The sequence below is a fragment of the Durio zibethinus genome, chromosome 10 (assembly GCF_047325235.1).
Source record: "Durio zibethinus cultivar Kanyao isolate XHJ-2024 chromosome 10, ASM4732523v1, whole genome shotgun sequence".
Lineage (NCBI taxonomy): Eukaryota > Viridiplantae > Streptophyta > Magnoliopsida > Malvales > Malvaceae > Durio > Durio zibethinus.
The window spans coordinates 5,052,788-5,069,542 of record NC_143171.1 but is presented as its reverse complement, the minus strand read 5'-3'; the positions used below and the strand labels follow the sequence as shown (position 1 = coordinate 5,069,542).

At 29.9% G+C, this 16,755-nt stretch overlaps 1 protein-coding gene across 2 annotated transcripts; it reads right to left on the bottom strand.

The window, feature by feature from the left end:
• Positions 1-13,250: 13,250 nt before the first annotated feature.
• Positions 13,251-15,158, bottom strand: LOC111293061 (D-amino-acid oxidase-like). Of its 2 annotated transcripts, none has more exons than XM_022885776.2 (2): positions 14,236-15,158; positions 13,251-13,768 (listed from the first exon to the last, which is right to left on the bottom strand). In XM_022885776.2, the coding sequence occupies exons 1-2, from the start codon at positions 15,026-15,028 to the stop codon at positions 13,386-13,388; spliced, it is 1,176 nt and encodes a 391-aa protein (XP_022741511.1). In that variant the 5' UTR covers positions 15,029-15,158; the 3' UTR covers positions 13,251-13,385. The 2 variants fall into 2 exon arrangements, with proteins under 2 accessions (XP_022741511.1, XP_022741512.1); XM_022885777.2 differs by having other exon boundaries at positions 14,248-15,156.
• Between the last annotated feature and the right edge of the window lie 1,597 nt (positions 15,159-16,755).

Here is a 16,755-nt window from a genome sequence, read left to right as displayed (position 1 = left end):
TCATATATTTACATCTCCTATATATCCTTAAAGATGAAAATTCCTGAAGAAATTGATTTGACCAGGGCCCCAACAATGACTTGCTTCACTTAACTGCAGGTCGTACAATGTTTAAATGATCTGTTTCTATTCCTACTGTTTTTCAATTAAAGATGTGATATTGTGAGAATCTGAGACCAGAAAAAAAAAAAAAAAAAAAAAAGGAAGGGATAACGGGAAGCAAGAATGCAAGAAAACAAGGAAAATGATAAAGGTTGAAAATGACAATCAAAATGAAAGTGTCATGTGTAAGATCAATGTTTGTAAGCTATTTACTTGATAACAACCAGTGTTTTATCTGCAAGGGATTATCTAATAATTAAAAGTTACTTTAAATGAACGATTTAATCCATCCATCCACGAAATTTCTAAGCCTAACAGGCATGTTGATCTGCTGTCTATTTTTTCAGAACCCCATGCTTTTGTAGTCCATATAACATGGAATAACATTTCGACCAATAACCAGCTATGATTCCTTTCCAACTTGTCCTTGTTTTGGCAGTAGTAGACAAGTTGATCAGGCGTTCCATAGCTCTCTTTTCTCAACCTTTTGTCAGATTCCAGCTTAGGGTGTAGATTTGCCATTGTCTAATTTATTGGCACCAAGCCAGATTTGAGTTTGATGACAATGGGGAAGCTTGGATTTTGCTCTCCTTTGCAGGTGGATGCTCTATCCCAGAATTTTAAGATCTAGAGTTCTAATCTCGTTCACACATGGGAATGCATTATGTCATCCATCATCATCTCCCTCTCTCTTTTTCTTTTTAAAATTGTCTGTGGCACCTTTACCCATCTCGTTATAATAAAATTAAACAAATAAAAAAAGGTAGATGAATACGTTAAGGTGTTAATAAATACAAGATTAAAAAGATTTTTGTGCCTGCCTTGCTTGGTGTGCTCCACTTACTTTGCAATGCATAAACAAGATTAGGTAACTCTTTTACTTTCCAGTACCTCTCTATTAATAATGCAGGGCCTTTTTTCTTCCTTTTTTTTCATAATTCCTCTTTTCTTCCATTGAAAGTGAATAAAAATACATAAAGGAAATGGATGGAAATGCTCTAAAGCATTGAACTTTTTCTTTTATGGTTAAAAAGCCTGTAATGTCAACAATACAGTAGAGAGGCTTGCGAGTGTGGGAATTTGCTCATGGCTGTTTTTTTTTTTTTTTTTTTAAGATGAAAAGAAACTATTGAAAAGGTCCATCGGATCCACCTGGCGCTTTGGTCAAAGATTTTGACAGCTTGCTAATGAACATCAACCATCAGGTAAAAAAAAAAGGAAAGCAACAGGATAACGTTTGGCAGTAATTGGCATCATTTCTTCTACAGTATAACTTTCCATCTTTTTCATCTATACTTTGGGTGAAATTTCCAGAAAAATACCAAAATAGAATCCTAAAATACAAAGGAAAAATGGAAAACTTCAATGCTAGGTTAAAAAAATAAATGGTTAGTTTAATCGGTTAGATTCGTTTTCTTAGATAAAGAAGTTTTGAATTCGAGTCTTGTTGATGGTCACTTATTAAAGTCATCTCAAATGCACGACTTATAATTATCTATCTTAGACTGTCAGGTACAGTACAATTTATCTTGACCTAAGAGATTAAACATTTTATCTACTCTTAAATTTTTTCTTATAAAAAAAAATAAGTGGCTTTAAAGTCATCCGTTTTGGAGTCAAAAGAATTCTCCATTCCTAAAGTTGCTTCAATTAAACAGCTTTTACATTTTTCTTCACCACCTCTCAAATCTCAATTAGGCGGATCGTGTTTCTTCCTCCCTTCATAGACACGAAACCAAAGAATCTATCAATTTCCAAACATGCTATTTATGTTGAAAAGTTTAGTTCACGTTTAGGTTTAATATCCTAATTCGTAAGATATAATTGGTAGTTAGGTATTATATGTGATTGGGTGATTTTTAATATTCAGTCATTATTTTTTCACTTTTCCCATTATCTGTTAGTTGTTTTATTTTTATGCTTCATTTTCTTTAGTTAGTTTTTTACTCGTCTTAGTTATCTTATAAACCTATTAAAAGATTGATTGAATTTAATTAAAATATAGCAATTTAGGTGCAATTATCCAAAATTGGTTTTTACTTTTGTGTTGTTGATATAATTCAGAAAACCTACCTTATTTCCTAATAATTTTGGTATCAGAGGCTTAATATCTTTACCTATTTTTTGTATTCGTTGAATTGTCAACAATGACAGTTAATGGCAATTTAAATGTAGCCCATGTTCTCATTCTTGTGTTAGATGAAAAACATTCTTGAAGCATCTATAAATACTTTTCAAATTTCAAGATCTTTAAAATTTTGTAGAAACTGGATATGATGAGAATGATAACGATGAAAGATGATTGAAGGACAACAAGAAGAAAGATTCCAAAATACTATTTATCATTCAACAAACAGTTCATAAGATTTTTTATAGGATTATTATAGCTAACACTTCAAATGAAGTTTGAAAAACCTTACAGAAAGAGTTTTAAGACTCTTCAAAGGTTGTTGCTATGAAACTCCAAATTTTCTAACATGAGTTTGAAACTTTAATGATGACAAATAAGAAAATAATGCAAGATTTTCTTTCTAGAATAATTGAGATCTTATGGTGAAAAGATTACTAACAAGACTATTGTTTCCAAAGTTTTATGAAGCCTAACTCCAAAGTTTGATTTGCTACAATAAAAGAGTCTAAAGATTTGTCTATTTTTTTTTTTTGATGAATGAATTGATTCTTTGTAAGCTCATGAGGCAAGACTGAATAGATCACAAGAGAAGACTGATGAGAAGGCATTTCAAATGAAATTGAAAAAACTTAAAAAGAAAGTGTCTGTTGGTAGAGGACATGGCAGATGAGGCTTTCGTGGAAAAAGACATGGCAAAGGTAAAAGAAGAGGCAATTCTAATGGACAAGAGAGATAGTCTGTTGGTAAGCAAAAAGGGAATATGAGCGCTGTCCAATGTTACAATTGCAAGAAATTTAGGCATGCAAAGGTAAATTGTTGGAACCAAATGAGCTATGCAGAGGAAAAAAGCAAAAAAAGTAAGTTAATCATGGCTTATTTTTCTACTAATAAAGTTTCAAATGATGTTTAGTTTATGGATAATGAGTGCTCAAATCATATGACCTCCAATAAATCATTGTTTAAGGAACTTGACAAGTCACAACAATTGCAAGTCAGATTTAGGGATAACAAGTAAATGCAAGTTAAAGGAAAAGATACAGTTGCAGTGGAGGCAAGCAATAATAAAATAAAATTACTTTTTGATATCTTTTTTTTTCTTAATTTGGCGAATAGTTTATTGAGTATTGGATAACTAACGGTTGGTAGATGTGCAATTGTGTTTGAAAATGGAGTATATATGATTAAAGATAAATTTAGTCAACCTATGGTGAATGTGCATATGACAGAAAATAATACGTTTTCACTTAAAATTTTTAATGTGAAAAAGTAAGTTTTCTTATTGTTAGATTAATTGAAATTGTGACATCTACTATAAAAACATCTCAAGATCAAAGGTTTGCAGTTACTAAGTAAGAAATGTATGATTCTTAGATTGCTTCAAATTGGATCTTTTAATTTATATGAAAGGTGTATTTATAGGAAACAAGTAAGAAAGTTATTTCCAAATGGATAGTCATGAAGAGCTTTGAATGCCATAAATTGATACATGCCAATCTATGTGGGCCTATGAGAACTATATCACTTCATAGGAATAAGTATTTTTTACTTTTCATTGATGATTGTAGTCGAATGAGTTGGGTTTATTTTCTAACTGACAAGTCAAAGACTTTTAAGAGTTTCAAAAAATTCAAAGCTCTTGTGGAGAAACAAAATGAAGCTTTCATAAAGACTCTTCGCATTGATCGAGGAGGATAACTTTTATCTATTGAGTTTAATCTTTTTTGTGAGAAAAATGGCAACGATGTAGTTGAAAGAAAAAATTATACTATTGTGAAAATGGCTAGAAGCTTATAGCAAGCAAAAGAATTATCGAATCATTTTTAGACTGAAGCTGTGGCAACTATTGTTTACTTGCTGAATTTTTCTCCTACAAAAGCAATATTCAACCAAATACCTTATAAAGCTTGGAAAGATACAAGGTCGACGGTAAGTCAGTTAAAAATTTTTGGTTGTGTTGCATATGCTTTAATTAATTCTCAGGTTCGTCACAAACTTGAGAAGAAATTTAAAAATGTATTTTTGTGGGATATTGCACTCAATCCAAAGTATATTATTTATATAATCCTCTTAGTGGCAAGATGATTATTAGCAAAAATGTGATCTTTAATGAAGATACAAGTTGAAAGTGAAATGGTATAAATGAGACAACTCAAATTCTAATTTTAAGTGAAAGTGAGAATCCAAGTGAGAACGTAGTAAATGAATGTGCTGAATCAACTCCCATAACCTCTTCAATTAGTTCTTATTCACCGGCTTCCTTATTACACTATTTACTTCCAACTTCATGACATAGCAGTTCACCTTCTTTGGAAGAATTATCAAATGAAATACCTCCAAAAAAATTTAGATCTTTGAAGGATATTTATGAAACTGGTCAATTTGCTCTCTTTGTTTTAGATCTTACAACTTTTGAAGAAGCAATAAACCAAGAAAAATGGCATAATGCAATATAATAAGAGATGATGGCAATCCAAAAAAATGAAACATAAGAGATGATAGATCTACCTAAAAGCAAAAATACAATTAGCCTCAAATTAGTGTTCAAAATGAAGTACTATGTTGATGGAACCATACAAAAGAACAAAGCTTGGTTGGTGACAAAAAGATACTCGCAGCAACAAGGTATTGATTTTGAAAAAACTTTTTCTCCGATTGCTTGATTTTGAAACTGTGAGAATTATTTTAGCATTGGCTGTACAACTTCATTGGCTTACTTATCAATTTGATGTTAAATCTGTCTTTTTAAATGGAGACTTGAAAGAAGAGATGTATGTCAGTCAACCTGAAAAATTTGTGATCAAAAGTAAGAAGACAAAGGTGTATAAGCTAAAAAAGGTACTTTACGAGCTAAAACAAGCATCACAACATGGTATAGTAAGATTGATAGCTATTTTTGTCACGATGGCTTCATAAGAAGTGAGAATGAGCCTACTCTTTATGTGAAAAAGCAAGGAAGAGATGATCTTATAATTGTTTACTTTTATGTTGATGATATTATTTATATGAGCTCATGTGATTCGCTTATTGCTAAATTTAAATCTAACATGATGAAAAAATTTAAGATGTCAGACAAGAGTTTGTTGCATTATTTTTTGGCGCTTGAGGTGCAGCAAGGTGTTGATGGAATTTTCATTTGTATGTAATGGATTTACTCAAAAGATTTAATTTGCTTAATTACAGTCCAGCTGCCACACTCATGTTCAAAGTTACAACTTAAAGATGGTTTAAAAAGGCTGATGTAATGACTTTTAAAAGCTTAATAGGAGGTTTGATTTATCTAGCCCATACTAGACCAAATATTGCATTTTCTGTTGGTGTAATCTCCAGGTTTATGCAAAGTCCCATAAAACATCATCTTGAAGCAACAAAAAGAGTCTTACGCTATATCGCTAGAACTAGTGATTTTGGGATTTTGTATTAGCAAATTACAAACTTTAGATTATATGGATTTACAAATAGCTATTAGGCATATTCGTTGGATGATAGAAAAAGTATTTCAACAAGTGTTTTCACTCTTTGATCAAGTGCCATCACATGAAGTTAAAAAAAAAAGCTACAATAGCTTTATCATCTTTATAAGTTGAGTATATAGTAGCAACTTTAGTAACTTATCAAGCAATTTAGATTAATAGACTTCTTGTAGATCTTTGTCAGGTTCAAGATAAAGCAATTAAACTTTTTTGTGACAATAAGTCAACAATTGCTATGACAAAGAATATGACATTTCATGAGAAAACAAAACACATCGACATTTGCTTTTATTTTATTCGTGACTTAGTTGTAGATGGCATAATTAAAATGGAGTATTGTGAAACGGATGAACAGCTAGCAGATCTTCTCACCAAAACGCTTTCAAGAGAAAAATTTTTTTATTTTAGATTACATCTAAGAGTATATGATTTTGAATAAAGAGGAATGTTGAAAAGTGATCCAAAATTTAGTTCATGTTTGGACTCAATGTCCTGGTTCTTAAGATATAATTGATAGTTATTTATTGAAGATGATTGGGTGATTCTTAATATTAGCCACTATTTCTTTACTTTTCTCATTATTTGTTAACTGTTTTATTTTTATGCTTCATATTCTTTAATTAGTTGAATTTTTTACTCATATTAATTACCTTGTAAGTCTATTAAAAAATTGATTGAATTTAATAAAAATAAAGCAATTTATATGCAATTATTCAAAATTAATTTTTTTTTAGTGTCGATCATTTAATTTAAAAAACCTACCTCTTTTTTCAACAAATTTAGCAGTTGCAAACCACCCTATCCTTGTAGATAATTTATAAACAGGATAATAGAAAATTTTGGCTTAAAGCACTACCATTATCAGAATCTTAACTGCCTGTTTGTGAACAATGAAAAGGATTATTTTTGATGGCCAGAATACAACAACCAAGAAGTTGATGTTATTGTCCCTATATTAAAATATTTCTAACAAGAAAATGGTAGCTAGTGGCTACTACTTTCAGTTGAAACGACTTAGAAAAATTTACCTGATAAATATGTACTGTACTTGCTTGCATTGTGTGAGTGCGAGTCATGCCAACTCAATTCTTGCCGTATTTATCTTCTTACAGTTTCCTTGGAAAGTACCAAAAAAAGGTAGGAAAAAAAACCATTCCTTCGACAGCCAACCACTATCTAACTAGAATTTAACCTGGCTTGATAATTACAAGTTCAAAGTTAAGACTCGGGAGATTTAGGAGAATATCAAAGGCTGAAATTTTGTAATTATATCAGAGAGAAGATTATTGGCGGAGCAATATTTTCATGCCTTTTTGCTCAAGTGTCATTAAGTCACGCCACCCCAGTAATATTACTTTAATCTAAAAGAAACGTGAAAGAAAATTCGAACTTTAATTTAATTAATTTATATATTATTTTAAAATATATTTTTAATAATTTTAAAATCAAAATTTTATTATCTACACTTACTTTTTTCGTCGATGGTTTTCTTTGCAAAAAAAGCATGGAAGAAAAGATGGTTTGGAAATTTCATGGTGGTATATATTTTTCTAATTCTGCTGATACTCCTCTCACATAACCTGATGATTGATATAGTGATGGGATATAAAAACAGCCAATGTGTTCCTTTTAGGTGAAATTTGGTTGGCCTTAAAATTTTGTCGGGCATAAATTTCTTGATAAAATAAGGTTTGCACAAAAAATTTCCAGGACGACTTAATAAATGCGTGCAACAAATAATTGAGCTTTTCCTTGGTTGATATTCGAGAGACTATGACTAGGTTGCCAAATTCCTGCAATCTTCTGCCGTTGGTGGGACAATGGCGCCCTGCTTTTTGTCATTGCCAAAAAGCCAAATCAAGTCCCGTTAGAAAAGTTAAATCTAACCTGTAATCCCACATGGTTAGCCACTTATTATTAATCACTCTTTTTTGAGTGTACAATCATACTAACACAAAGAGAGACAAAGAGGGACATGAACTGTTTAATCTTTTGACTAATGGGAGACGCATTTAGCCCCGTGAATAGGAAGTCACGGCCTGGTCTGATCTGACTTCAAATAATGAGCCTTAAAATACAGCCGGGTCATCCGACGAGGTTTAACAGTTTCTCCCATAAACTCATTACCCAACCTTTTTTCAGGCAGCCTGTCAACGCCTTGGTTAGATTTTCAGCAGTTTTTTTGTCTTGAGTTATGTCCTAGATTGAGATAAGGAAACATGAGATTAAATTATTAGAAAATCTAATTTTTAATGAAGTGAGATTGCTTGGGGTTCATAATACCATTTCATTGGGGGAATAAAGTTGATCCTGTGAGACTGTAATGTGAATGCCATTAATACAATCTAATGTTCCAAAACCTCCAACTGATTCTTTTTGCAACTCGAACATGAAGGACATTTAATATAACCCAACAGATGTTTGGCGTTGAACATTCCAAAATGTATTAAATGGGGTTTGAAATTTTTTGTTTGATACAAGAGAGAACTGACTCTTGCCTTGATGAATGGGAAGCATACAAAACTTGGAAGAGAAGAAAATGCTTGTGGAAAGTTGAACTTCTAAGTCGGTAGGAGACCGTAAGTGTTGCCTTGATCTTCGTGTGGGCACGTGGTTCCACACATGCCCCTGAATTCCTAGACCGTGTTGATGGTTTTTCATTCCTTAGAAATGGGCCTCTTTTTCCAGGTCAATCTAAAAAACCAATTTAACCATGGAAATAGGTGGATGAAAGCGGGTCCATTACCCAATTTGTTCTTCCTTGCGCCTAACCTTTGCTTCTTGGGCCTTGAACTAGGCAAATCACCTATAACCATGCAAATTAATTGGTGGTCGAATGTCGATGAAAGGGTGACCCATCGGCCCTTGAACCCTTACAAGAACAGAAAACTGCAAATCTCAGTCTCTCCTCTCCCAATGATCATTAATGCTTGGACGAGGATTATGGCTTCCAGTTTTCTTCAACAATACCATCTTATGTTAAGACAATTAAAGTTTACTTCTATCATTGCCTTTTGCTTTTTGTAAGGCTGTTAGTGAGGCTGCTGCCTGAGCAAAGTAGCGTTTTTCTTGGCCTTTATTTTCAAAAAAAAAAGAAAAAGAAAAAACTAACTTATTGGAATAAATTTAGAAAACAAAATCGATTACTTGCGAGTGATTCTATCACGAACAAATTTGTACATCAGTATATATTTATTTCGAAGTAGTTGGAGCAAACGAGGCTGTTTCCAGTATCATTGTGTCAAGCATCAAGTAGTTAGAGGTGAAATTTCCCGATACTCATCTTACTTACAAAATATTGTTAAAAAAAATAATTAAAAAATTTATTTTTTAAAGAGTAAAAAATACTTTTTTAAAAGTAATTATTCCTTTAAAATATAACAAAATCTCAAAACTCTCCAAATAAAAGTAATAAAAATGGTTATATTAAAATATTTATTTATAATTAATGAATAGATATAATTTTTTATTCAAATGGTTATAACATTTTATATAATCATTACTTTTAGAATAATAATCTATTTATATTCAAATAATTATGATCATTTATCGTATGATAATTATTTTTATTTAAACACAATTATTTAAAATATGAATAAAATTAATATAAAATTTAATTTTATTCATCAATAATTAAATATTTCTATTCAATGTGGAATGCACCACATTTTAAACTACCAACAATCTCTCACTAGTTTGGAATGTTGGTGCTTAATCTTTAACCTTCCACACAAATAAATATTATAAATGTAAAAATGTATATTTCGATTTAAACCTTCAATTATCGAATATATCTTAGAATTATAACGAAATTGATTGTGTTTGTAAATTAAATCACAACTCTTAATGTTATAATTGAAAATATAACACTCATAATACTTATTTATTTTTCTATAAGAGATTTGTAACCGCTTTAGCAATATTATGATCATATGCTTATCCTATTTATAAACATTTACAAAAGATATCCCAATTCTTCTTATTGAAGCGACACCACTTTTATGTTTATATAGGTAAAGTTTCCATTATATCTTTATTACTTTAGATTTTTTTAAAGAGCTTTTTATGATTTTACTTTAATAAGTGTACTAAACTTATTAGTTCGTATCATTTACGCATAAAATTATACTAAAATCTTACAATACTATGATAGTATTTTTATTTTTTTTATTCTTATCATCCCCACCATGTGCAAATATGCATTCTTTTATTAAAGAATATCCCATTTAATTATCAAGATATCATATATATTTAATCAAATTGTTATTTTATTTATCTTTTCACTATTTTATAGTTTTTTTTTTTTTTAAAGTATGAGGTATTTAAATCCATTATTAGTGAAAGATAACTAGCAAATATTCTATATCTTAATATTTCTTTTTCATAAAAATTCTAAAACTTTTATATTTTAATTCAATAATTTACATCAATAAGTAGATTTTAAATATAATCATGGGTCTATAGTCTCATTTTAAGATTTTTTATGTCAATTCATAAATACTTATATGAATCTATTTCATAATTGATACTATTAATAATTTTTTATTACCATGAACAAAATCATTTTTATCACCCAAATAAATTAAATAACATTCTTTTTACTATTATAAAAGTTTTCATATTCATAAGATTTTTGAATCACTAATAGCATATAAAGTAAATATACTTCAAAATTTTTGTTATATTTCAAAACTTTTAATAAAATCATAGATGAAAAGTCATTTGTATAATCCATGAATTAAACTATATACATAACAAAATATTACCACAATATGATCAAGATTATGGCATCAGTTTTGGCTTATGGCCATTCTAAGCCAATCATAATAATCCTTATCATACCTACGAATCATGTAGATTTGCTAGTAAAGTTCTCATGAGTTTTAAAATGCATATATTAATTGTCCAATAGCCAATTCTAAGTTCATGGCTATCGAAACCTCTAAACTTAATTTCAAATTTTTATGAGAACTTTATTTCTCTATCATTGTGCAGCCTAAGTATGTATCTATATTATTTACCACTTTTAATTGGTCATAACATTTTTGGATATATAATAAATTCAAACTTTACTCATAAGACCAATATGTCTATGTACAATAAGAGTCCATAGTATATTTAACTTCAATTTCAAATACTTTTACAATTATTTTGTGATCAATATGTTCATATCTAGATCACCATATCAACATAAGTAATAAAACATGAATCCAAAGAATCATTTTTATAAAATAGCATAAACAATAATTATAATATGAGTTCTATTCATATTTCATGCAAAAACTCATAATAAATTTGTATTAGTTAAATCATTGATTGGCAAACTCCAAGGCTTTAAGCTTTCACAAGCGAATATTATTATTTAAGCTCATATGCTAATATGGTATATAACCAACTACATCATTGTCATTGTCATGAAATTATTGAAAATCATAGAAACTCGTGCACATTTCATTTTAACACTTGGCAAAGGCTATTTTTTCAGGTACAAGAAGTAAAAATGTCTTCATTATCTTTAACCAATAATGTATTAATTGGATGATGGCATTCTATCTCCATAGTCCATATCTTTTTTATATGTGTAAGAAAGAAAATTTCATCCCATTCATTTCATTTTTGTAATATATGGTAAACTATACCAATATTCTCCATGCCATCACAAAATGAAATTAAACACATGCATGAATTGGTGCCTTTGAAACATTAAGTTTGCATGTTCTTTTCTAATTTATAAACATGGCTAATTAGGCATTGATGAGCATCCTTCAAAATGCTAATATCGACAAATGTTTCAATATTTTTAATGACATGCATTTTATTTTAATCAATCATCTAATTAGCCTAAATTATTAGCCAAATTTTAGTTAGAGATACTAACATAAAATTTAAAAAATATGGGGATACAATAAATATATATATACTTAATTTATTTTACAGTACATTAGTCACAATTCTTCATGAAATTATATATTCATTGCATATAATAAACTTGCATTAACTTATTACATTATAAATTCAAACAATTTATAAATAGTATTATCAACGGGAATAATTTTTCAGAACTCAGACATTTATAAATCTCATATTTACAATAGTTTGATATTTTCTTTTTAAACAAACATCTATTTAATCTCTTATCTTTTGTAAGCCAATTTCATCAATCTTAGTTATACAATAAGAACATTTATATTCCAAATTATTGAGTTTATTTGTCTTATTTGTTTTGGCTATCAAATACAAATGGAGTTATACCTTAAACTTTTTCTTTGTGATTCACACAACTCAATTTTATAAACCACTGTATTGTCCAACGTAAGTATAAAATTATTGTTTTGTGTTAATCTTTGAGACTTTTTCCCCTTTTTTTATTTCTAATTTCTTTTCCCAGTGATATAGAATCATAAATTACATACCTGGTTTATTTAGCAGTAAACTTTTCATTCCTTGGCTTGTAAAAAAAGATGAATAACAAGAGGCTTAAGTTGATAAAAAATTCATTTCCATGCCACATCTAAATGCTATATTCAAGCCACGTCTCTCATTTTGATTAAATTCCGTTGATAAATCATAATTATGTCCTTTGCTTTTATCAACAACCTTTAATCAAAAGTTCTCATAAACTTGTGAAAATAAAACATTAAGATTGTTAGAAATTGGGGTCTAGAAAAATCATGAGATATTGAAGAAAAGCTTTAAGGCGTGTAACAATGTCACTTTCCTTAAAGTTTTATTTGCCCCCACTACTTGATTAATTGATATACAAAAAAGTTATTAGCAATAAACCTAAAAAATACAATAAAGTTTAATGATTGACAAAATATAAAAAGGTAATAAAAGATTCATAACCAAAGTTAGCAAGTACTCCACCTCTATTTTATGCTCATGATCATGTAATATTATGATCAAGAAAATCCACATATAACATACTATAAAATCATGAATCATAAATTAAATAATTTAAATCAGAATCAAAAAATTAAAAAAATAATAAAATTTCATAAGACTCAAGATCTCTTATGAATTATTAATCATTAATTCTTTTGGTAAAAGATAAAAATTAGAAAGATAATAAAAAGAAACTTACCTTATAATTTATTTCACTAAGAAACTGTTTGAATTATTTAAAGCTTTCTATGCTTGTTTTAAAAGTCAATTTTGTCAACTTTGTCGATTTTTTTTCTTGTATCTTTTTCATGCAAACTATGAATTTCATAATTATCTTTAAATTGTTAGAAAAATTAAATAAAAGAATATAAATAATAAAACAATTTTATTTTAAGGTGTGAAAATTTTTTTTAAAGACAATTATGCTTTTATGATATAACAAAATCTCAAAATTCTTCAAGTAAAAATAGTAAAAATAATTATATTAAAAAAATTATTTATAATAAATGAATAAAAATAAATTTCTATTTAAACGATTATAAATTTTTTTTTATAATCATAACTTTTATGAATAATATTTTATTTATATTCAAATAATTATGATCATTTATCATACAATAATTATTTTTATTTAAACATAAATATTTAAAATATTAATAAAATTAATATAAAAATTAATTTTATTCATTAATAATTAAATTTTTTTTATTTAATGTAAGATACAGCATATTTTAAATTACCAACAAACACTTATTGGTAAAGCGTCCTTCGATGGAAAAATGTTATACAAGTACATCTTAAACTTCAACCTTTCTACGCCCGACAAATCTAGCAGGACTAAACCGAGTAAGTTCAACAATGGTAGCACGTCCATCAAGCACAAGCTCAGCCACAGCAACACCAGTTGCTGGACCGTTGAGTATTCCCCAATAACTATGACCAGTGGCCACATAACACCCTTTGACGCCCGGAAGTTCTCCTATCACTGGCACATTATCATCAGTATATGGCAAGAAACATGCTTGCTCTGCCTTCACTTGCGCCTCTCCATCAGCCAGATGGCTCGAAACATTTCTAGCCACTCTCTTTAGCATCTGTATTGATTCTGGGTTGCCTACTATTAGCTCTGGATCATCTGGCACCTCTTCCTCCGTATACATCCCGCATATATAAACCTCCCCTGACAATCCAATTCACACTTTTATAACTAAAAATACGCTCAATTACAAGTGTTTGAAAAATAATTAAGGGAATAAAAAAAAAAAAAACTTTTGTTTCAAGGCATGAAAAATATTTTTTTAAAAATAATTATACTTTTATGATATAATAAAATTTTAAATTTATTAAGTAGTAAATATAACCATATTGAAGATTTATTTATAATAAATTAATATATATAAATTTTTATTTAAATGATTATAATCATTTATATAATTATGATTTATATAACAATCATTTATCTATATTCAAATGAATATAATTATTTGTAATAAAATAATTATTTATTATTTTTGTTAAAATATAATTATTCAAAATATAAATAAAATTAATATAAAAATTAAATATATTTACCAATAATTACTTTCTATCCCATACGGGGGATGCACGTTCTAAATTACCAACAAGAGTTCAAAATCAGAAATTTACAGTCGAAGGTACCAGTTGGACGAGGGAACACATCAGGGTCGATGGCTTTACCACCCTGCGGATGATAGCTGAGAAAAAGGGCATGGGGCGTTATAGCACCAGGCTCTTTGGGCTCCAAAACAATACTATGCACCTTAATCCCGTAAACTCTGAACAGTGAAGCTAACATCTCGAACTTTCCACTCCATGGCCCAAGTGCCAAAACAACCGAGTCACACTCAATAACTCGTCTCCCTTCAAGTACCACCGATCCAACTCTCCCCTCCTCAACACGCACATACTGCAATTTCCCAATCACCACCTCGACACCATATTTCTCGACAGCCGCATTTAACAGTGTTCTTGTGAATAATTGAGGATGTACTTGGGCTGTCGTTTGGGTCGACCCAATTGTTCTAGGCTGATGTGCCGGTCCATCAACCCAAGCTGGGATTGTGCAGTCACCCAACAACCTGGATCTGGAAGGAGAAGAAGACTGTGATTCGGTTATTGTAAGAGTGAGAGTGTTGAGGGGACGATAGCCGTACGATTCGGGGCCGTTGAGTTCTTCGGAGAGTGAACGGTGGAGATTATAGCTAGCGCGTGCGAGTGACGCGACAGGGCCACCGTCGCACCAGTCTAGAGCGAGAAATCCGCCTGCTTTTCCGGATGCGGCACAGGCTATAGAGGTTTGTTCAACGAGAATGACGGCGGCGCCTTTTTTGGCGAGGAAATAAGCAGTGCAAACACCGATTACGCCTCCGCCGCAGACCACCACGCGCTTTTTTGGTTCTGGTTGTCGTTGTTCATCCATTGGTTACGATAGCAACGAGAGACAGCTGATGGAAGTGGCGATTGTGACAATGTTGTTGGGGAGTGTTCGATAGTTTCGATATGGTTGACAGAAGATATAAGCGTGTGGATAGCGGCGCCGCCATATCCAGCTGATTGCCTTCTGTCGGGAGGTTGTTGTTTGAAGACACGTGTTATTTACAATTAATTGCTGGGCCAAATGGACCTAGGAGAAATCTAACCAGATTTCCATGGAAAAATGGTTACGGTTCCAATTGGATTTTATTTTGTTTGGGTTCCATCAAAATGGGCCAGTCCATGTGATTAAACCCAAATATATGCCATGTGAGGCCTAAATGAAAAATGAATGCTTTCAAGGGCAAATCTTCACAACCTCAGTGCTTGCGTCTGCTGGGAATTAACATTTTTTTTCTTGCATAATTGGAGCTAATTTTCTTCATTTTTTAAGCATTGTAAAATTACAAGATCATTACCATAAAATATATCAATAGGCAATGGTTAGGAAGATTATATATACCGATATTGAGGACTCTCCATGTATTCTACTAGTATTAGTTACATATCAACATTCTAATCAAAGTTTGGTTTATCAATTTTAGAAAATGTGTTTGAAATTTTCAATTTTAGCATCAATGACTACAAAATCTATTAGTAAAGTGATAAATTCTTATTTCAGTTATTTGAGTTTAAATTTTGATAACTTTTAAGTAATAAAAAAATATATATATCAATTTTGGCATATGGTACGACTACACTTGGTGAAAGGTGGAGTAATTAAAAATTTAGTTTTCAATTACAAAATAATATATAGTTTTCAAAAGAAATATTTCAACATTAAAGTTTTGTGATTTTCGCTCCATTTGATAGTCTTAAACTTACATTTTAAGGATGAGAAGCTAACTTTTATGAGATTAGAGAAAGTCTACTATTTCTACATTAAAGAAATTTAATCATATAACCTTCCAACTTTTTGTTTGGCTTAATGTAATCGGCAAGCAGACAACCAAAGGCATGGAGACTTGGAATTACAAAGATCACAAAATCCCACTTAAGATCACATTTTCTTACAAAATATATTATAATTTAAAAATAAAAAAAAATACATCTACTAAATTTTAAATCTCAAATTTATTAAATGTTATATTTTAAAATTAATTTTATGAAATAATTAGTTTAAACCTTGGGTTTCACTTAAAAGTCACATTAATTATCAAATTGTTAGCATATTTTCATGTAATAATTAGTTTTCAAATGTGGGATTGTAGTGGGAAATGACCTGCCCAAAGACTCGTAATCTTTGCAATCATTTTTACAATAATATTCTAATATACCATTTTCTTTATTCCAATTTGCATTAAGCTCCTATTTCACTGTTATTGACTCACCAATGTCATCAAACTGTTCCTTTGAACTTGTTGTCGTTATTCAATGACGATCCAATCAACTTGAAGAATCAACCTAGGCGACAACAATTCCTAGCCAATTACCTCCCCAATCTAAGTGTTAGGTGAATTATAAGTTTTGTCACTAGCTGTGCTTTTCTTTTACCCTTTAAGAAAACAAAGGAAAATTAATTAGAGCTAGGTTGTAGCCATTTAGACTGTTGGGATGACAGCTATTTGTATTATCGACTGCTTTTCGATTTTGTTTATTCTTTTTAAACTTCTGTTTTGAGTGATTTGGGATAAGATTTAGTCTTAATTTGAGTAAATTTCTTCAATAATTATA

What these genes read in the sequence shown, in the direction of transcription:
- LOC111293061 (XM_022885776.2), bottom strand. Translation starts at nt 15,028, where the DNA reads ATGGATGAACAACGACAACCAGAACCAAAAAAGCGCGTGGTGGTCTGC. An exon ending in TCCAACTGGTACCTTCGACT is followed by an intron (nt 13,769 to 14,235) that starts GTAAATTTCTGA and finishes TTGGATTGTCAG; the next exon opens with GGGAGGTTTATATATGCGGG.